Source organism: Ptychodera flava, chromosome 10 (genome assembly GCF_041260155.1).
Source record: "Ptychodera flava strain L36383 chromosome 10, AS_Pfla_20210202, whole genome shotgun sequence".
Classification (NCBI taxonomy): Eukaryota; Metazoa; Hemichordata; class Enteropneusta; family Ptychoderidae; genus Ptychodera; species Ptychodera flava.
This window is the reverse complement of record NC_091937.1, coordinates 4,450,979-4,475,138: the sequence shown is the minus strand read 5'-3', so window position 1 is coordinate 4,475,138 and position 24,160 is coordinate 4,450,979. Positions and strand designations below refer to the sequence as shown.

Sequence of the window (24,160 nt, the reverse complement as noted above, 5' to 3'; positions counted from 1 at the left end):
AATAGGGTTGTTACAACTGGTATGTGGACAAAAAATTTGACTTTAGACTTTCACCAAAAATGTTCATCCAGTATATATGGGAGTCTTTGATAAAGTTGTGAATAATTTTTTTTCCAATGAAAAACTTGCTATAGTTGTGCTTATTCAGACGTTGAATAATTAACATAATTTTACTTGATTAGAATATGATGGTTAAAGGTGCATATTATGTGTACAAGAAATCTGATTTTGGAATTTCACTGAAAATGTTCATCCACTATACATGGAAACCATGAATATTTTTTTCCAATACAAATATAGGAAAATTTGTGTATTTATGTACTCTTGATTATTAATATTAATGTAATTGATTAGACTAGGGTGGTTACAAATGGATGTGTTCGCCAAAAATTGGATTTTGGAATTTCACCGAAATGTAGCTTCACTGTTCATTGGAGTTAATGAGGAAACTATGAATATTTTTTCCAATACAAAAATAGTTACATCTGTGTATTTATGTACTCTCAATTATCAATATTAATGTACTTGATTAGACTAGGGTGGTTAGAAAATGCATATGTGTGCAAGAAATAAGATTTTAGAATTTCACCAAAATGTTGATTCACTATACATGGTAGTCTATGTGGAAACTATGAATAATTTTTTCCCAATACAAAACTATCCAAATCTGTGTATTGATAGACTTTAGATAATTCATTTTAAAGTACTTAGTTAGACTAGGATAGTTAAAGGTTGAAATCTGTGCAAGAAATTGATTTTGGAATTTCACCCAAATGATTATTCACTATACACTGGAGTCTAACAGAAAACTATGAATAATTTTTTTACAATGCTAAACTAAATTAATTTATGCTTTTTATGGGTGTTTGATAATTGATTCAAATATACTTGATTCAAATAGGGTATTTGAAAGCTTAGATGTTGACAACAATTATGATATTGGAATTTCACCTAAAAGTATAATGTCACTTTTCATGGTGCAAGTATTCTATGGGTAACTGTTAAATATTTTCCCTGACAAAACTTGCTATATCTCTAATATGTTAGTAATCGCTCGATCTACAATAAGACAAACTCCAGAGCTGCCAAGTCAAGATGTACATGTGACAGATAATTATATTTTTGTTCAGATTTACAGTTAAATGATTTCAGAGAATGAAATCATGCAGAGAATCATTTTTATCTCCCAGAATATTTCTGAACACTGAAACTGCTTTTTGATGGGACGGATACTTATGAAAATTAAGTGACCCCCCCCCCCCTCTGAGCTGTTTGAAAAATAATGACCCCCCCCCCTAAACAGTTTTCAAATTTAAGGTGAACCCCCCCCCCTGGATTTTGCCGGCCCGCCCCCGGCCGTAATAACTGAACACCCCCTAAGGTTGCGTATGAGGCAACACGGTAGGTCGGTGCGTACAGGCTTCCTATTCATCGGTTAGAGTTCACAGCCCTGTTGGTATTTAGGACACGTTGTATTATTCATGAAGTTTTCTGCAATTGTTTCATTAGAGATGGGATTCTTTCTGCGTGCAATATCTTTGTTACAGTTGAAATGACGAGTATTCAGCGTTACGCATGGTTTAATCTCTATTGTCAAATGGGAAATGTTATTATTAGTTATTAGAAGGTCAGACTATAAAACTGAAAGCAATCATTCACAGCGCATGTGAGGTCGAGTGAAATGCAAATTAAACTACGCAAATATGAATTGTGATATCAGAGTTGCGCCTATGAACTTTTTACAGGGCAGGAAACTGCAGTGTTAAGAAACAACAGACTTAGGGATGAAGGGAAATAAAGTTGCGAACTGACCCGCAATTATGTGTACATCATAGCATGATAATTAGGATTCGCAAGAATGAAGCCAGTAGGTCATTGTGTAACCTCGTGAGTTGTGAATGACAGAGCTGACATATTGGCTTGTTTCTGTAAAGGTCGGGATCTTGCCAATTAACAACGCAAAATACGGATAACATTTAAACAAACATGCCTTGGAATACGATGAAATCAATCAATAAGTCATCTTCACTGAAATGACATCGAAAAACAAATTGAACATGCACTAACAAAACAAGGTTATTGAGAGCAAAAGTGCATATATTTGACAGCGTTGTAGGAATTCCTAACTCTCTCAATGCCTGCTATAACTGTGTTGAAGTCCAGCTCTTCGCCTCTGACGCGAATGTACATAACATAATTTGCCTCTACCCTGGCAGAGAAAATCATTACATTGAAGTATTCCTTCACATTTATTTCCTGGCGCGCATGTATAACAGAGGAAAAGCAGTCTGTCATGAAAATGTTTGTGTGTTCCATGACACTTGCAAAATATATTTTTACACAAAATTTCGAATATGGATGAATGTTGTTTGAGTATGGTAATAAAATGTTCGTAGTCAACAAAAGGTAGGGGGGTTTTGAAGAAATGCAAAAGACTTGGTGTTTTCTCGTTTTTCGTTACACTTCTTATATCTCCTGCCAAACGACGGGCGGACCGTGGCCAAACTATAGGTTAAAAGTTCCCGGCTGAGAAGCGAGTAAAATAAGCAATGTTTCAAAATTTCAGTGCGAAACAAGCACCTGTTGATGAAATATACACAAATAGTGCCATTAAGGCACATTTGAAAAAACAAATATTCCAATAAGATTGACAAACTATATATGTCTGAGCAAATTAAATTGACAGAAATGACATTACCCAAGGGATAATAGTTGTTTCCCACACGTTACAGCTATTAATGATAAAATTGAAAAAAAATTGTCATGTTAGTCACGTACAGCTGTATTCAAAAATGATGAATATTTTCTATGAGAGGGCAATATAGATCCCTTAATTTAACAAATGTAGGCTAAAATGTGAATAATTCGGGAAATTTGACCTGTATTTTATCTATGAATGCAAGTTGAATGTAGGGCACTTGGTCGGGTGTAGGACAAATATACCCGTACTCTGGTAACATGATATATAAAGAATGTGTGAAATCTATATTTAAAAGGAGGATGCGTGTAGCCTTGTGTGTAATTATTCAACAGTTTGATATCGTGACGTTAGAATATTGCATCCTTCATATTTATATGAATGTCGTAGATTTCAAGGTACTCTGTAATTACTCTTACATGCAAACCAAATAATACCAACAATTTATAGTTAAGGTATTAATCGCCGTGAAAGTGAAAAACTTGAAGTTTTGGTCAAATTTTCCTCAATGGAAGCGTTATTCCATTCTCTTCAACAGCCAAGAATAAAAATCAGGGTCATCATGTAAATTTGGTACACATTAGTTTAGATTTACCAAAATGGCTACCATCCTTGTGTTAACTCCATGGTGAAATAAATTTCCAATTGCAAAAATAAGAGGAAGATGAATTTCCTTCAAGAGCTTCAAAATGAGCTAACACAAGGTGTAAAGCAGAAAAATAATTGTAAAATTTGAGAATCAGAAAAGCTGTCACTGAGAAGAATTCTACTTTAAGAGTGTTTTTTTAAATATTCATCAGGTCTTTGAAACTGATATTATCTCAAACATTACGAGTGATATACAAATATATGAATTTCTTCTGAGATGAAGAGCAACTACATTAAAAGACGATAGGATGAAACTTGTGATGAATTTTTCAAACCGCTGTCCAATTAATCACGTGTTGTATATATTTGCATATTCAAACATTTCATTATAGCGTCGCACCTGCAACGTTGCCTGTCATTGACGTTAAGAGATCGTGTTATCTCAGATCGGCTACTGTCACCAGACACAGGAAGAATTTGGTTGGTCATGGGAGATTATTTAGTTAAGGATACCAAGCCCCATTGAGAACATCGTCCTACGTTGGTCGTCCGTCACCATGTCGGCAGGCACAGCGGAAAAACATGTCGCCAAAGTACGCGAAGTGGCATGCCGTTTCAATGTGTTCAGACGCAGCATCCGTAACACAACAATTCTATTTATCGCCGCCGTGGCTTATGTTATGCTAGGTGGAATGATGTTCAAACATTTGGAAGGTGAACAACAAGAGCCTGCAGAGGCAGAACTCCCAAACATTACAAAAATTCTTGATGTTGTCATCGAGGATCTCTGGAACTCTAGCACTCAACTCAGCGAAGAAGATTGGATGGTTCGTTCACGAGATAAATTAGAGAATTTGACCACACAGACATTTGAATGGGTAAAAAAGGAGGTGCTACATGAAAAACGGCATCGATGGAGTTATGCATCTGCCTGCTTCTTTTGTTTGACAGTCATCAGTACAATAGGTAAATATTTATTAACTCAGTTAAGTATCATTAGAATATTTAATTGCACAGACAAATGATATATTATTGTTTTTGGTTTTCTACTGTACCGTTGCATAATTTCGGTGCTTTTATCACATGATACCGTTGAAAAGCTTGTTTAGGTGTTGGCCTGTTACTCCAGCGAGGACTGACGTAAGATTTACCGGAATGGATAAAGTATGGAGAGAATTAGGAAATTACTGTAGGGAATTTCTAGAGCTATAATAAAAGAAGTCAAATTGCACGCAGTATATTGATGTCAATTTGGATCGTTTGTTTGGTTTTCAGGATGTTTTATTGGTATCGGTACCAAAACGATACAGTGCTTGTCATAAAGATGTAACTGTACTGTTCTCAATTGTCAGAAATTCTGTTAGTATTTTAATCCAATTAAAATAGTGTGACTCTAGTTTTCTTTTCTCCCTAAGAGCAATTTTGTATTCTAGGTGGTATTTGTGTGTGCTTGTAGCAAACACATCAAATGATGGGTTCCTTATTTTCAATTTCATCGAAATTGGGAATCATTTTACTATAGCTTTCTCTTCACAAGAAGGGTTTTGCTATTTCTTCCAAAACACCTTTCATCTCTGTTTTAATGACAGTCATTCCGCTTTCATAGGTTTTTTGGAAGCAGCTATTTTTGTGTCAGTGTCACCAAGGAAAGGTTAAAATTTACCGGTAGATTTGTTCTATTTCGCCAATTTTATATCAAACATACCGCAGAGGTCCTTCTAGTTCACCTTTCCGTTGCCATGGAAATGCAAGAAGTAAATGAAAGCTGTTTTCTTTTTCTCGACATCATGAAATTAACTTTGTTATTATCGTAGTTGTCAACCATCATTATTGGGTAAGTAACATTTTCAGCTCAGAAGTAGTTGCCCTGGAAATACTATACTACTGTACATAAATATTGTATTACACAGAAATCTGTTTTGGCACCTCAGTAGATTTCTTCTCGGCGTAACTCTAAACTAATGTGTAACGGACTTGAGGATAAATGCCGTTTTAACTTGAACATGGTTGCCATGAGAACAGCCGGTGTAAATGTTATAAACACAGTGCTTTGTGACGCTTATTTTGTGGCTGTCGAAACGTTAAACGTATTTGGCTAAAATTTGCCGTTTACAGTCCCACATTAGTTGCTATGGAAATGATATTTACATGCATACCATTTTAGCTCTTGTAAACACAAAGTACCTTGCTCTTGTTATGAATTTTGTTGCGATCACATATTAATGTTCGGATTATTATTTTCATTTGATTACTTTAATAATTAATGATGTTTGTGTTGTTTCGGGGGCTTTGTCGCTGACATTACCAGCACTCATGTCGACATCTCTTGAAATTACTTGTATTAGATATAGCTTCGCCTGAGTCGGCATTTACTTTTCATTGATCTAATTAAGATGTTAACCTATCAGAATAATGGATTTGTTTTGATATGAAAGCGATAATGGGCATCCTTTGGAAAGTACAAAACAACACATTCAAGCCAAACAACATGCAACACCAACAACAATGAAATTTATGATGGTAATAATCATTGACGGTAACGACGACAATGACAACGGCGAAGCTGTAATCATCATCATCGTCGTCGTCGTCGTCGTCGTTGTCGTCATGGTAAGAAGAAGAAATGTGTTGAAAATGCTATAGACATAATTACAATGGTTTAAAATGGACACTGCATATAGAGGGATTTTCTGATACAACTGTCGCGGACACAATGTCTCAGAATAAATTTGTATGTCGTACATATTAATCCACTTTCTCCCAAGTTGTATTTTTTTCTATGGTTTGTCTATGGAGCCTGGTAGAAAGAGGATTGATTTTGTCAAGTTGTGTGTTTGAATATGAAGAGAATACAAACAAATTGAAGTACAGATGCAACACAATTCATCATCGGTCGATATGCACAAAATATTTACAAGGGCTAGTATAATAGTTTCTATTGTTGCATATTTCATAAGCTCAAATAATGCCAGATCAAATGACATATCATAAGCTCAGACAATACCAATTCAAACACCATAGCATGAGACCATATAATACTAGATCAAACGCCATAGCATAAACTCAGATGATGCCATATCAAAAGCAGTATCATAAGTTCACATAACACCACACCAAACGTCATATCGTCGCTCGACCGAATCAAAATGAGGGTCAACTTACACTGCGGGAGAATTCTGAACTCTCATTAGACATTGAATATATACTTTTAACGGACTGACGTCACATTTGATCCTTACATATAAAGTGTATCCCTGGCATGAACCCTCGCCAACCTGTCCAATGCTTTACAACAATGGCAATATCAGACACCTTCTTCACTTGATATCGTTAAATTTACAAGTCCTCGTGTACATATTTAATCTTACCAGTGTTCTTTGTATTTATCAAGCGACCCATTGACCAAGTGGTAAGCTGCAAATTGCGAGTGTTGTGAACTCACACACTGTATCAATATACACGGCATAAGAAGTAAGAAATATTCCGCCATTGTAACGAATAGCCGATTAGATGTCTTGGGTGATTGCGAAATGTAAACTGGAGTTAGATGACCAGCAATTGAATTTGGAGATGACGGGTGGGGGATGATAGAATTTTTGTATTTGCAGCAAAATTGTAAAGGCATTGCAACTTCATCAAATGCCAAAGTAAACACGTGATGGTGAGTGTTTGTAGATAATAGCATAGAGCAACCTGAATTACAGATATAGCATGTTGATTCTTGCTCTCTATGAAAGTGTATGGTGGTTACGGCGACAAATCTGTAAAACGATCTAATTAGATATCCATTAGATATCCATTGTTATAAAGAAAGTAAGCGATATAGATTTATGGTAAATTCTAAGTAAACACGCATTTTTATCGTGTTTTATAGAACAGATGTTAAATAGGACGTATAACTAGTATTTTGAGAGCTTCATGAAAAGGGACAAAGTGTACGTTTCTACACATGCCATATTTGCATGGTGTTGGAAAAATAGTTGGCGCCTTCACAGGAAAGCGTTGAAAAAATAACGAGAAAACGCGATATCTTGATATTCTTTGGGACAAAAACTTCATATTCCAGTATTGTTTCACAGGTAGAAGATCAAGCAGTAGGTCGAGAAAGCTCTTTGTCGGTCTGCAGACTGATAATATCGACAGATATTGTTAGGATATATGATATTGTATTACATCATACATATGTTTTATTATTAAATGTTGTCTTCTCTAGTAATAAACAACAATAATAACAAAGTAATAGTAATAAGAGACAGACACACAGTGTTGGGAACGCTCGAAGGTCAAAGCTAACAATAGTACACCCAAGGGTAGCCTCGTTCCACGATGATCCCACACACAGCCTCGAACCCGCCACATTTAAATTAAAATAAAACAAGTATTATTGCACACAGCATGGGAAGGGAGATGACAAGACCAATAGACACTCTTGGGCAATGAATAAATCAGAATCCGCAAATGTCTCATTTACTCGAAAACGATCTTGATATTTGCAACTACACAGATACGAAATCTTTGTTTCTGATGCGGGATTGATAGATAGATACACGATAGATAGAAATATACATATATTCCATGATCACGGTTTTAGAACCAGTAATCGCCAAGAAGACTGAGGCAAAATTTGCCTTGCTATGTAACACCTATTTTATTCGTGTCAAGGGAATAACTTGATGACTACTCAAAACCACACTCGGTGATTGTCGATAATACTCATGCTACCTGAAGTTCACAACCAATATTTGAAGATATGAGGTATTTGTATTTTGCTTGAGATTACGACCGTTTCTCTCAATGAAACAGCCCAACGATTAACGCATGCGCTGCTCAGTTTAGCTAATCGACTTTATATCGGGCAAGGACCATCAAACATATCGTCAGGTCACGTGAACAAAATAGATAAAAATTTATGAATTTAGAAGTTTCTTCAGGTACAACCAGACAAAACGATAACGCTTGGAATACCTGAGAGCTTTAAAGTCGTGTTTCAGTGTTTATGAAAAATTTATGGTCGCTTTTCACGTTTAGTTTCATATGAAATGTCTTGAAAAGTAGGACATAAGACTAACCATCAACTCTGCAAGACTAACCATCAACTCTGCAAGACTAACCATCAATTCTGCATTAAAATGTTCGCTTCTGTACGATATCGCTATAGCAATCCTTTTCCTCATACGATTTAGATACACTAAATGTCCAAGAACACAAGGCCTCACTACTTCTCGAGATTGTCAATGAGAACCAATTATTTTCGCTATTTCGATCACTATCGATGATTTCATGTCACAAGAGACGTGTTGTCAATAAAATACATAAGTCATTTAAAGCTGATAAAAATTCCAGTGATGTTGTACATCAATAATGATGATAAAGACAACATCATATATCACTTCCCTGTGATGCTTTAGTCAGATTCGACAACTTAATGTATTTGATTTATGCATTGATTCAGTAGCAAACACTGTACACTCAATACTATTTACTATTCAAAACAAATAACTTTTGACGATTTTTTCACAATTTTTTTTTTGAATGGCAAAAGCGAGTTCTTGTTCTACTCCCCAAACTATGTTGAAACACCCATTATTTAGCTTGTCAATACAGTGTGTATACGTGAACAGTGCACTATTATTGTTGACATTGAAATTGTAGTCCGGACTAGAATTCGCTTGCTGTTGATGAAGTGTAGGTTTTAGTTCTGAATACTGTGTATTTCAACATCCTTTGAGATGTAGAGCATGAAACTGTAATTTGACATTACAAATAATAAAAAAATCACCAAAAGTTATTTACTGACCCTGTCAACCTAACTTGAATTTGCGATTACGTCTACCAGATGAAATTTTAATCAGCTTTTGTGTTTGAACGGCTCATGAAACAGACGCAACATGAAACGTCACAAAATCTCTATAAGCTGTAACTTGTAGTATTATATTTTATTTTGTTCATAAAGTGACAAGTGTTTAGTTTCTAGTTTTACCCGAAAGTCACATCGAAATGCCAATAGACCCTGTGTGTGACGTCATATATTATTGTTTACACATGGATATTAGTCCGGGCTGATATTCATTCGTCAACAATAACGTTGTCTATTTTATAGACAATGCATTGTGCTGGCAAGGCGACTGCTGTGCGTTATGTACCAGTACTTCTGGAGACGAAGAAGAAGGGACCGTACTTGTTTACATAAAAGAATATGAAAATATTGCCAAAGTTGCAGATATTATTCATTTAATTTCAAGAGACAATAAGTAAAGACTAATGGGTGCAATGTTATCTGCAAGATGACAGAATATCCATTTTCTGAAAATGCGATGTTCAACGTTTTTAAAACAACTCTTAATCAGGTGGAAATCAGATTAACTAATGCTCTGAAAATGTGTTTGATAAACGATATCTGATATTTGATATAGAGATATTGTGAGGGCAAAACTTCAGGTGAAAAGATAACCTATGTGTTTTGTCAAGTTCACATTGCACCATGGGAATCGGTTGTGACCGAAGAGAAATATTATCATTCTGAGAATATCAATGAAAATCTTCGCCAGCATGGAGTAACAACCCCATCGTTAATGAGTTGTAAACATGAACCTTTTCATACGCATTTTGAATTGACAAATTGAATGTGGCTAAACATAGATCTGACAAACCACATTGGCCAGTTTTGTCTCCAGTGACAGATATTACTCCCTCATATTAACTAAGTTCAATTAAAGTAAAATGTAATGTTACAGAGAATCTTATGGGAGCGTTTGATCGTTAATTTCAAACACCTGGCATTTCTATACTCTATGACTTATCACTGATGTGGTCACCTTAATGCATAATTCCTGATCGCCATCACATCTGTCTCTCCGCTGCTCATTTAATTCTCGAGACGATCGATTGGCCTAACATTTACGGCGTCGCTGTGCTATCAATAGTCTGAAGCACGCCATTCAAAATATATCACAATAACATAAAAACTCAGGGTGTTAAATTGGCTTAATAAGAAGAGACAGTTGGACAGTAAGAAGATTATGAAATTTTGAAGCTACCGGCAACAATTCACCACAAAAATGAAAGCGATAAAAATGGTCTGCTACAGTGTACACGTATTTATTTTCGATAGTAATAAGCTGTGTTACTTAATATGCAAGTCTTGTTAGAGAGGCCTGGAGACAACATTATGACACAACTCTATGCAATTTTGCCACCACTAGTCAACGGTATTTAGGAGGTTTATGCGAGGAAATCCAATTAAAAAGACCCGTCTGTCACTGTACTTTGTATATAATTGTACATAAAAGGATCAGAATTTATTAATTATTTTGTGAAAATTTGTATCGTTTGTATGTTTCCATATTTGAAATCATGTTTCATTCAGAGCAATGACCTTATCATGCGAATAATTGTATGTAAATAGTATTCGCTAACAGTTGTTGAGAAATGATCAAATACAGTCAGAATACTTTGTAATCGACCTTCTGTCACACAATGATCGACATTAATTTTATTACCCACAATGCCAGAATTGATATAGATATTAGTGGAGTCATGGAGTCATAGTTTTTAGAAATTTAATTTGCCATGAGATCCACAGCTTGACACCATCCTCTTTGCATCTGTTCAATGTTGTTGAAAGTATCGTTGTGTAGAGAGATAGAGTGTAGCATTGATGACTCGAGGGAAGTCTGGAAAGGGGGAAGGAGGGAAAAGAGAGTAAAAATGAGAACGATGTCGGACAAATCTGACGTCACAATTTATTCTTATAATCCTTTGCTCGGGTATCAGTCCAAGATATAGCAAACGGAATGCCCATCGAATTTCAATTGAATGTCGAATAGTGAACACGGAAACTATGAGTCTGGAAAACAAACTATGCAAATACATCGGTTATTTCTCATAAAGTGACAATATAGTTACAAACAAAATACTATTCATATAGATATTATATCCTGTGCATGCCTATGCAACTAACAAATTTATACAAACTGCACAAAAATATAACATTTAAACATACAACATGAAAATATCAACAATGATCAGGGAAACACATTGGAACCCAGAACGCGTCTTACGTTCAGAAATACAACACTGATTCATTATAGGTACTCAGTAAAATCATTTTGGAGAGGCGATGCGCGTGTTCAAAATATAAAGAATGTCATCGATTCTAATGTAATGCACTCTGGGGAGTTATTGAGAGTAAAACATATTTTTCATTTTGAGTCAAATATCACCAGGTCTTACCAATACTTCGACAAATATATTACTGTGTGTTTGGACAGCAGTGTCTTCACACAAGTTTGAAAATCAGTTATAGATTTGTTAATTAGTTTTAGATATTCATTCTGAAAGGGCACGTCTATGTTTCCTATCCTTCTGTTTAGGATGATATTTGTCATGAAACAAAATAAACTGAATAAAATCATTGCATTTCTATGAGGGACATCGCGGACAATAAGACAAAAAACACAGACCAACACTTCTTACCGCAGATCATGTCTACTTAGCTACCTATAACACGTACAATTGTAATGAAAGCAATACACGTAAATTCTCACTCATGTGTTGGTGTACCTGAAGAAAAACGACAATAAGTCTCACTTACTAGCATATCGCCAAGGTATAATGTATTAGTCTCACTTACCAGCATATCACCACGGTATAATGTATTAGTCTCACTTACTAGCATATAACCACAGTATAATGTATTAGTCTCACTTACTAGCATATCGCCACAGTATAATGTATTAGTCTCACTTACCAGTATATCACCTGGGTATAATGTATTAGTCTCACTTACTAGCATATCACCACGGTATAATGTATTAGTCTCACTTACTAGCATATCAACACTGTATAATGTATTAGTCTCCCTTACTAGCATATCACACAGTATAATGTATAAGTCTCACTTACTAGCATATCGCCAAGGTATAATGTATTAGTCTAATTTACTGGCAAATCGCCACAGTGTAATGTAATAGTCTCACTTACTACTGGTGTATTAGTCTAACATACTAGCATATCGCTGTTACATTTCGGAGTCTGCTATATGCTGTGGCAATGTCTATTGAATGTAGAAGTGTTTATTTCGTCTTACTTACAATCAAACAGCTTGTGATTAAAGAGAGAAACATGATGAAATCAGAATACCAATTGCAAGGCACATAATACCGTATCAAATTTTAAAACATACTATATCGTTTGCATTTCATAAAAGTCTTGGATTTATTAATGCAAACAATAAAGTCACCCACTATTACTATAAATTTCTATTTTCGCGCCAGTCTTTAATGGTTGCGTGTAAAAACTAATTGTTGACTCTTGCATATATTGTTTGGTTCCTTTCCTATACAATTAAGGTAATGAATTAATTTTTACAATAATGTCCATCTATAGAGGTTGACATTCCAAACCGCATGACAATAAAATACATTGCGTGGTGTTAAAAGTAAATCGTACGCAAAAATTCTCAACAAGATAACCGCATGTTTTGGACGTAAGTAGACATGGAAATGTATGCAAATTATTCTTTGCTCCACGACCACTATTATGCACTGAAAACGATAAAAATACCCCGTAGTTTAATGACTAAAGAGGTTACCTATTTTAAAGAGCTGAAGATGGCATTTACTAGGAAAACGTGAATTAGTAACGAAAAGATATGTTTAGGATCTCATGAAGAAAGTCTTTAAATATTGGAAGAACGTCTAACACACCTGGAGTAATTTTGGAAACTTTTTACATTGTTCAGGTGTACGATTGAATGACTGGACACATGAATTTGCAATAATATCAACGAATCTGCAAAACCAACGATAAGCATAGGATAAAGCCCGAGTACGAGGGCTCTTCTGGTACATAAAGTCCAACCAACGATAAAATATCGAGGCCGCAGGCCGAGACATTTTATCGTAGGGTTGGACTTTATATACCAGAAGAGCCCGAGTACGAGGGTTTTCTCCGACTTAAAAACTATCGACCCTAACTCATATATTTTCCTTTTCAATGTGTTTACGTCACACGTCCCCTTTGTCAATGTAACATGTTTAGGATATGAATTAAAACTTTTATTTGTGAAATAGCCTTCCAATGTAATGGAACATCCTATAAATGCCCTAGGGCACATTAGTTTATGTTTGTACCACAGCAGATTTTGTGCTGCAGCTGGTTTCCGGTGTGTTACCAAATTTGAATATTAAAACGTACCAGATGTCTACAGAATGTGACATGTTCACTTTTGATTGGACAGTACTTTACTACGGCGCTGTCATTCGTTTCTGGAATTTGGTTACCAAGCCTTTACGAGTAGATAAAACACCCTGAATTGAGCACTCTGATTGGTCAATCAACAGTAGATAGTTTTTAAGTATAAATATAGTGTCCGAAAACTCGACTTTGCTTGGTTTATAGCTCTATTTATGGATCCATTTTATATAAACAGTGAACTTTTTAAACCTATACCTTCCCGAAAAAGAAAATACAACACATGGTACCCTGTGTCTGTGAATTCAATGCAGGAGCTACTCTGCATGCACATTGAGTGTAGACTGAAAATGGAAGGGACGTATACCCAGATCATGAGCTCCTGTTATTGTTATCATGTGTCACCGAACATCAGCGACTAACATCGACTTTCTCTATTGATCATCGTTGCATACAATAAACTTGCAAAGATACTTTCCGATATGATAATAAAGTTTTCAATACATTACATCGAAAACAATGATGCGCCTAATAAGTCGAAAGTATAATTTCATTTAAAAATCTGATATCGGCAAATTTCTCGGACATCGCTGGTAAAATGGGAGGACTGAAATTCTTATACCATGTCAATCATGGCAGAAGGTACAGTTAGATAGAAAGTATCCCGTGCGCACGAGATAGTCGAGCGCGAGATACTTCCTTTCTCGTGCGCACGAGATATTATTTAATTTTCCTTACAAAATGTCCCTTGTACGTGGCCTTTCATAATGACGTATTGAAGGATAGAAATTTCTTACAACGGAAAGGATTTATGGCGCGTAATCAGGGCCAAATTAGCACCTAACATTCTGAGTGAAATACATTCGCTTTCAGGCAACCTCAATCCAACTCTCGCGGACCTCAATGCAACTGTCGCGAAATGCATTCGCTTATAGCCAATCTCGACTGGAACTCGAACGGCAATTGTCGCTAGCTTCCTTGCAAAAAATTATGCGGCGCATGCTTGAAGAGCGGACCGTGTTTTGTGGCGGCCAATTATCAACTACAAAAATAATTTCAAATTGTCGTATTAAAATATACTATTACCAAATAATTTTACAGATTGAATTAATAAAGGACATTTTCGAAAGTTTTATAGAGACATGTTTGTCATGTCGAGATGGCTTCACGGGCATGCTTCATGAGTACGGGTAGCATAGGGCCAAGACAGACACTAACTGGGGCTGGAATGGCGCGATTTAAAAACGGAAAAATAAGCGGCTCTCCCCCAAACTTAGTGCCCTTCCCCTAAATTCATGACCTTCCCCGTCTCGATTTTAATGCCAGTACATATATAAAAGTGATAATTATATTTTTTCTCACAGTTTATAATTCAATATTTAAGGAATAATGCACTCCTCAAGGACCATAAGGGACGAAAGGACTTTGTCAGACAAAAATGGATAATATTTCTGGTCCTTAACAAGTTGCAAAAGTGATGCATGCCATATTGCAACTTTCCTTGTTTGCTAACTTCTTTCGTATGACAGAAATTTTTCACTGGCTGCAAAAGACTTTCTCTGTCCTTTACACGGTCACTGAGGGACAGTTTCACACAGCAAGTCTCTTGATTTCAGTATGATATCACGAATTATGTAATTTGTATGATAGCTTTCTGCCGGGAGCACTATAGCGAGGACTTTCGAAGATGCTTGTGAAGAAACAAGGATAATATCGCGTAGGTCTCAAAGTAATGAGGATGATGAACAGAAACACACTTAATTTTGGGGGCTTAATATAACACAGTGATCTCCCTAAGACAGTGACGGGGAGTGGTGAGGCCAACGAGTCCCTCAGAAATTTCACTGTAAAATCAGCTAATAAATGCAAAACGACACACCAGGCACTAGATAACAATAAAAAAACGATCTCTCTGTATTCCTCGTTACAAGCAAAGACGTACTCTTGTAAAGACTCCAGACGGGAAGTCAATGATTCATTGTAAAGTTATCTTTCGATTAGCACGCACGGCTAAAATCCCAGTCTTGAACACTAGGGATTTCGTACGGACATCGATAAATTGCAAATTCACGCAGGCAGAGAACTCCTGCATCGCCGCACAAAAATGTTAAGTTACTTTCATCATATCTCTCACGCAAGACGACGACGGGTATACTAATTCATTGAACATTCCATTGTTAGCGACATCATCAATAGCCTTATGCGTTTGTGAATGGGTTTGTTTGGAAATTATGAAAGAATTACTCAGCGGTTATCTGGAATGTAATATTTACAACCTGTTGTAATAAATAAGTGAGGATGCACGTACATAGGATTAGCGTTGATCATGTTAAGGCGTTTGCACTCTTAATAGTTGTGAAAGATAGCAACAACGATGTGCAGAAGGCTAACAGCCAATACAAGGCACATAAAGGTATTTCAGGCGACTTGTCTTTAAGCTCTGGGAGAGAGTAGGTAGGTCTTTATGAATTCTATATAGTCATACTTCCTGGACCGAAGACAAAACCGGATGTTTCAGTATTCGAGTAAAAGGTCTTCTATAAGTAAGTATGCATTATATGTGGTCATAAGCGCCGGCTTGTTTTGTGGAATTTAAGCGATTGTTCGAAAACGTCATTGGGAATACGGTTGCAGAAGTGGAAACGTCTATTTTTGCTGTAATACGTCATTCAGACTGTCCATAGCTTTAAAAAGCAAAGGATACAGACGCATAATATATTATCGTAATGGTACCCTGGGTACAACTTACCAACTACATTGCTGCTTTCTTTTTATTCTGCATTTAAAACATTAAATGCGTCCTTGGAAGACTTCTCGTACTTCCAGTTTTGTTGAATTGTAATGCTGTCGTTTCGTTACACAGCTGTTCACCTGTGAACAAAGACGTTTTCACAATCAGTTTAATAATTCAAATTTTCCTGTGACTTAATTGCTCCCACGCTCAATGGAACCCAATTTGTATGAGCGAACTAAATATAAATTAACTTTAGGCTTTACAAAGTGAACAAGAACGAATGCGTTACCGACTGTTCCAGTGGGAGTAACAAGTATACTTGTCAGGTAAACAATAAATTTATGATCAAATCGGTCCCTCTTGTTGGGCAAATATCTCAAACAAAAATTTAAATTAAAGGGACAATAGCTGTTAACCAATGATGGTGATTTTATTTATTCTATACAACAAACTAATTTACTCTTTCAACTCTCTTCAGTGTTTTAGAATACAATAGTATGTTCTGAAATGTTGTAAATTAGAAATAAAGTTCAGTCCGGACAAAAATGCAGGAAAAATTATAATTTTACATCACACGGCCAATCTGTATCGCGCTGAGTATTTCGACATGATTTGCTAGGGGGACATGAAAGGGTTTTCCACAGATAATACGTAAATGATGGAAAATTACCTTCAAAATGTGGTCACACAAATAGATATCTAAATCCTCATTTCGGACATACTCTGAATTTAAACATCCGAAAGCGCACTAATATAGAGAAAAGCGTACAAAATTTCCAAAAATGCGATACTTCACTTCTTTCAGTTTGCTTTTTTTGGGGGGTTGTTTGTTTTTTTTGGGGGGGGAGGTGTCTGTCTATCGTGAGCTGTACACCCATTTGTGTGTGTCTGTTGGAGGTTGAACAGGCAGGTGGACACAGCATGGAAATTGATTATACCGTCCTGGCATGATACTGTAGTTCATTAGAAAGGCTAAGGTAACACAATATGGATGCTGAAAGGATAGCGTTGCACTCTTCACTCTTCGGTCGTTATTCCTGTCAACTTTAAACTGTAACCTATCGGTTACATTGATAAGTATAAACAATCTTGAAGAGTGTCCAACGTTGGCACTGCATGTCAACAGATCCGCTTAGAGCCAAAATGGATAAGGAAAGGATGGTGCAATTTACCTAATAGAAAACACCTCGATGAGTTTGGTAGACAGGTTATCATATCATCCGTCAACATTATTTGTGGTCATATCATAGGTAATTTCAAAGAAGGTGATTATTTAAGTATTCTTGACACTAAAAATAACACCAAAAATTGGAGAGTTTGTCAGCGACCGACAATTGCGATGAAGGTCGTATGATATCTAAATATTCCTCAGTTGAGCGTTCAACAATATACTAATGTACAAAGAGAAGAAATAAAATAGCTTCAAAAACAAATCGATATTGATATGAATAGTTAAACGTTGTGTCGGCATACTGATTCAGATGAATGAAGGCAGGTGAGCCATTGCGATACATTCCTTAACTACAGTATCTCGCGTTATTGGATATTGATGTCTAAAGCTACCATGTGTGACGATGAAATATATATACAGAAACATTATTCGTAATTATGATTATATTCCTGTCTTGCACTGAAATTACCTTTGTATTTCACTGCTCAACAGTCTTGCTACCAACATCGACTTTTGTCGTCTTGAAATTCAGAAAAGGTGTTTATTTTGACGTATGGTCACAATGTAACAATTATGATGATATATTTTAAAATACCCAAACAATGGGATGCTCACAATTGACACCGATGTACCTGATGAATTCGCTAGTACGTTTTACATAATTTATCCAGCAGAAATAGGTTCACGAGAAATTATTTATTAAAAGGAAATGTTGTCGACACCGACAATTCTAATATTTGCATCTCAGCGACTTTTAATACAGTATTTGATACAGTATTGTGGATATTACTTTGCTAAACAATAGAATAATTTGTAGTTTTTGCCTTTTAAAATCTCCATGAAGACACGTGGGACTCACAAGTATTAAGTGTGATATTGTAAAATATTATTGAAATAATTGCAGATGATTTAAAATTCATTTATGTAATTATTGATCGCTTTGTCTGTACATGAATCATAATTTACATCACAAAAATATACATACATAGTTGACACATGACAGACTAATGGCAAAATTCGTATACCGGTCAGTTTTACATGCTGACACTCTCTGTCTTAAGACCATCAAGTCTTCTACACATACCAGTGAAAATGCCGTTAAAACATCACATAAAGGGTGTTTTCTATATCAGTCCACCATACTTCATATACCAAATATTTGCATTCATACACGTCATTCCCCGTAAGTTCTCTGTAAATATATAGTATCACAAATAGATGCCATAGTTTATAGGTTACAATCAATTATTAAAAGAATGTGATCACTGATCCCATTCTATTGCTCTCTCGCCAATAGAATGAGTCTTTCAGAGTATGGAGACTTCAACTGGTTCGACACACGTTAGTAAAAATACACGGTGTCTGGACTGACTACCGTGCCATAAATTTCTTTCCCTGGGGAATTTTCCAATATCACACAACTGTATCACATCTGTGTTTGAGAACCGCTTCTGCATGTCAGGCGCATGCTGACTATCACGTAATGCAATCTTATCACTCGCATTTGAACGACTACTACATGTCCCCAAAGACTAATAGTTTGTAAGTGAACGAATATGCAGAGACAGGAACAGTGATGCATACACTGACTACCTACGGAATTGTAAAAGTAGACAGCTTGGCGCAGACGGGAGAAATATTTTCCAGGAATTTCTCCATTTTCTGACATGAATCTGAACGCAGCTTTATTACGACTTATCGAGGTCAAAATTATTTTTCTTTGGGCAAGAAGTTTCCACATTATTTTAATCAATGACATGGCATATCTTTGTAAAATTACTGTGCCAAATTTTATTGAACAATCTTCAGCGTTATCCCGGATTTTGATGAAATCATTCTGGACGATTACCAACAACTCTGCAACTGAGTTGTCTTTTCCTCCCGTGACTAGGATAATATCGATGCTAGATAACACAAACAAACACTATGGAACATATTGGTAAAGGTATTTCTTTGTTTCTTTTTTTTCCAGGATACGGTTCACTGGCACCCATTACAACACCTGGCCGAGTAGCCTGCATATTCTACGCTCTTGTTGGAATTCCACTGTTCGTTGTGTTTCTTGCAAAAGTGGGAAAACTCATCGCAATTCCTCTGAAATACAGTTACAAAAACATCCAGACCCGGTATAGATGCTGCAGACGATTCCTGACTGGCAATCGATCCGATGGTGCATCACCTGTTTCAAGACATAGTAGTCATGGCAACATGTTACAAGACAAAGGGCTGAAGGCAATGAGGGTGTACAAGTCGGTGCGAGTTCAGACAGATGATAGTACTGGCGTATCTGATGATGATTCTGACATCGAATATGACGATATACGTACAGAAAATCATCAACATGCGTCAAATAACGAGGCTCTCGTTGACTGGAGGAGAGAAGTTGTCCGTAGCTGGGCATCAGTTGCCATGTCAGATGATTTCAACGCTGTAGTTGCTACATTAACCGATGATCAACTACAGCAAAGTAACAACGCTGAATATGAAAATGCACCGGTAACATTCATTATTGTGGTATTGTTGTTGTATATTGCGGCAGGTTCTGGTATCATGAAGTATTATGAAACAACTTGGAGTTATCTCGACGCTATTTATTTCAGTGTCATAACCTTCACGACGGTTGGGTTTGGTGACATCACACCATCCGGCGAACCTGGAAAATTAACACAACATGAAATTCTCATCAGGGAGACTTTCGTGTCGTGTTACATTGTATTGGGGCTTGTTGTTATGTCTATAGCTTTGAATCTTGGACGAGACCAAGTCAAGACTAAAGTTCGCAAGTTCGTCAATGAGGATAAAGCAAAAGCCAGAAAACAGTGCAACAAATGTCTGAGAGGGTGTGTGACGTCACAGGAAACACAAGTTTGACAATAGCAGGCTAAATATACGTGATTATCACATCTTTGTGCGACCGATGATAGGTTGGTTGGGCCTGATACCGAGGGCCTGATGAGAGTTTGGCCTACGAATCAAGGTAGACACTACCTCCATGGGCACACTGAGTGATGGCGATGATGCATCACGGCGTCAGGCTTTGAATGTGTAAAGAGTAGCATAATAGTGGGGATCGGCCACGCTTGTTCGGCAACTAAGACATGTATCGACCACACATCGAAGGAGCTTCAACCCACAGATATGTTTTGCCAAGTACATGTCTTTGTTGTATACAAGTCCACGACGGTAATCTACATTTAACGCCCACACTATATTCTGACGCCTAGCCAGAGGGATGTGGGGCTATTGTCAACAACAATGGTTTCATAAAAGCCGATGTTAAAGTGGTGCTATCAACGGATCGCCTTTGCATATATCATTGGCGATCTTGTTCAAACGTTCTTCAGCTTATGTACTTAGAAAAATCCAGGAAACTTAACTGTGAAGAAATTTGAATGACACCGATCATCAAATGGGAAAGTGAAGCCAGAGATCAAAGTCGTGAGGTCAATACTTTTCGGAGTCGTGTTATTGTTTCTTAGGTTCGCATTGTTGTAATGTGATCCGGTCAGTATGTGATATATTATTGTGATAAGTTAAGATTAACGTTTCCCGTGGATTTGCAAGTATCTACAAGAGAGAAATGCTCGGACCAGATGAAAACTGAACGTGCTTGGACAGAGGGGAAGACAAACGTGTACATTGTACCATTTTTTATCGAAGACATCCTACGCAATTAGCTGGTAAATCATTCAACCAAAACAACACGCCTATATCAGAACCTTACATCATGTATATATCAATACTTCCATTTAAAGACACTGTACCATTTCAAAATTATAACATTCGGCCTGGTATTGCAACATGTACTTTACCTGATGGTAATAGTTCATCAGACATCAATATATATGAACTTGAAAATATATGTTAATATAAATGAACTTGAAAATATTTACCAAAATGTTACCGGGCCTCCTCTCCTTCTCAAGATGGCCTGATGTGTATTACTATTCGATGACTATTCTCTTTAAATTTGTCTTCATCAACACTCATTAAATATGTAAATAATAGGATATTCACATGCAACTACTGACCAAATCTTGAGACCCTATCCAAACTATCAATTTACAATCCGAATCTTGTATGACATTTCAGCTTGCATTGTAATCGATTACTGTGTAGATATATTAATTAGCTAAATATGCAAATGCCGACCTATTCGAGAAATCTGGCAATGTCTACATTTGAAAGATAATTTCATAGCGAACATGTAAAGCAGTTGAACTAGTATTGAAATAGATTTCCTTAGTTGTAAAAATTCATAATACAACTTCATGAGTAGTGAAACTCTCTATGAAAATCATAAAATATGCAAATGAAGCTCAATTATGCAATTGGCACCCTCCAAAAACCTCGTAAGGTTTAACAATTTTTGTACTCAAGTTATTTACGTCTGATCAGTAGGTTTTTTAGTTTCAATGATATTGGCTCTAATAATTAGATACTCTGACGAATATCACATTGAATCACAAATTCATCCGTATATTACCATCTGTAGTGTTTGGCTTTGTCTGAGTAATACACTTAGTAGAAAAATGGAGACAATTAAATCAAAATCCAATTTACATTAATGAAATAGCAGAAAGGCTGCTAAGATATTTTACGTAACTCTAAAGATTTTTACAGTTTATCAACCACGGCGCGGGAAGTGCAAACATTAAAGCTCAGCGTCTGAGCCTTAGAAGAAATGATGTACAAGGTTCATTCAAACCAATTAATCATTTTCTTCACCTTGCCTTTCAATATCAAAATAAAGAATCAATTTTATGTTATCACTTTCCATAAAAATGCTTCAGCCGAATTATTCGGAACATGATTTTGTTACTCAAATTTTCCTACATTGTCCGTCAAGAAGATTTGATGCACATGGTTGATTATAACCATACATATTGGCAATGTTTTGACTGAGATAGCATGCTTATTCTGATATATTGAGAAGAAATAGCATCTAATTATTTGAAAAGAATCATTTCATTAAGCGAGATATTTTCACAAGGGATGAATCTGTTATTATTTGCGGTACATTCAATTTCCACGTTTCTTGTGAACCAGCAGATCCATACTGGTTTGACTATATTTGCAAAGTTTTACTTTTTTATGTTATTGATATCTAGATTTTGATCGGGCATTTTAATATTTAGGAAGCACCAAATAAATACTTGCCTTTAAATTTGAAGCTGTTATCTTTAAAAGAAAAACGCAAGTAAAGCTATTTTACTATTTTGTCAGATTCTGTGAGGCATAAACAGTATTTCTTACCAATAACAAGACGAATTTTCCTGTTAGAGTAAACGTACTTGTGATAGCCGAGGTTGGGATCGAACCTAATACGTATAGGTAAATATTGGTATGGCCATATGAGCAAGGGTGTTACTATAACAGATGTTCGTGGATATGGCCTAGCAATCCAGAACAACCCTGGCAACAAAAGCAATGCAAAGAAATTTTGACAGTAATCTTTAAAATTGAAATTTAAAGACAATATTTTTTTCAATGTGAATGAACGTTGTTGAGACTGAAGAACGATTCGTTTGCGATGTATACAGTCCTAGTGTACCAAAGAAATACCCGATTTATTATCACCATAAGTATTGTGCGTATACACAATTATAATCAACCACTGCAGACCATCGAGCAACGTCACGATGGTTCTATTTAAGGTAATACGCACCTCGAAAGTGAAAGACCTAAACTTTTGCTCAAACTTTCCTCAGTGAAACTTTCAACCATTCTCTTACCAAAGCAAGGATAAAAATATGGGGTCACCGTGCAAACTTTGGTACTAGACAGACAAATAACTTGCGATTTCGATTCTCGATATTTGAAATTCAAATGGCCGACATCCCTGTGTTAACTCTATGGAGAAAAATAGAAATGTTCGAATTTCGAAAAACAAGGCCATGGAAAAGTTTTCTTTCACCAGAGTTTTAAAATGAACCCCCACATGTGGTATATCAGAAGAGAATTGTAAAAGTTTGAGAGTCTGAATGTCTGTCCCCGCGGTGCGTTCTATTTAAAACAATCTCCTTGCAAAGTTTGAATGTGACACCATTCTTGTATGGCTGTTTGCAAAGCGGAACATCCTAGCCGAGCCTCAGTGTTTTAAAGAATCATCAATCCCTTGATGCATGAAGAAAGATAAATTACACTAATAGTATGATGTCACGTACTTATCTGAATTTTTTACGCTCAAGATAAATAAAAAATATACACTGCTGTCTACGGGACTGACAGGTTTATGTTCTGTAAAAAACTGAAAGATTAAGCTTAATTTCACATTTCATACTCATGTTGTAATTCGCATTACTCATTGTTGGTCCAATTAGCATATCACAGTTGACGAATTTTCAATACACAGTAGATTCATACGTCATGAATATTTCAACTAGAAATAAAAGTTTGAGATAATACATCATTGTCCGTTTCACTGTTTAGTCACTGAGACTTAACTGTTAAGTGGAAAAGAGAAAAAACCAGGTCAGCACCACACTGACGAACATACAGACAAACAAAGAAAACACTATCAGACATACTGAGCGAGAGTTGTAGATATACATTTTACAGATGACGCGATAAGCTGGTGAGGCTGGGTAATGTGGACCATAGGGGGCATTCATGTTCATTTATTAATTTGTTCTTCTCACCAAGGTCAAGGGCAACAAACTAGGACAACCATATATATTATAGCCCGAAAATAGGACTGTGTGCCCAAGGGTAAGTGACCATTTGCCCGAAGTAAGGGGTACATTCTCGAATGGTCTACTGCTTCGAGTCGAGG

General features: G+C 36.2%; 1 protein-coding gene across 1 annotated transcript; it reads left to right on the top strand.

The window, feature by feature from the left end:
* Positions 1–3,662: 3,662 nt before the first annotated feature.
* LOC139141798 (potassium channel subfamily K member 18-like) lies at positions 3,663–23,796 on the top strand. The gene is made up of 2 exons (XM_070711460.1): positions 3,663–4,252; positions 19,358–23,796. Exons 1-2 carry the CDS (start codon positions 3,844–3,846, stop codon positions 20,254–20,256), a joined length of 1,308 nt encoding a protein of 435 aa, XP_070567561.1. The 5' UTR covers positions 3,663–3,843; the 3' UTR covers positions 20,257–23,796.
* The last annotated feature ends 364 nt before the right edge of the window (positions 23,797–24,160 follow it).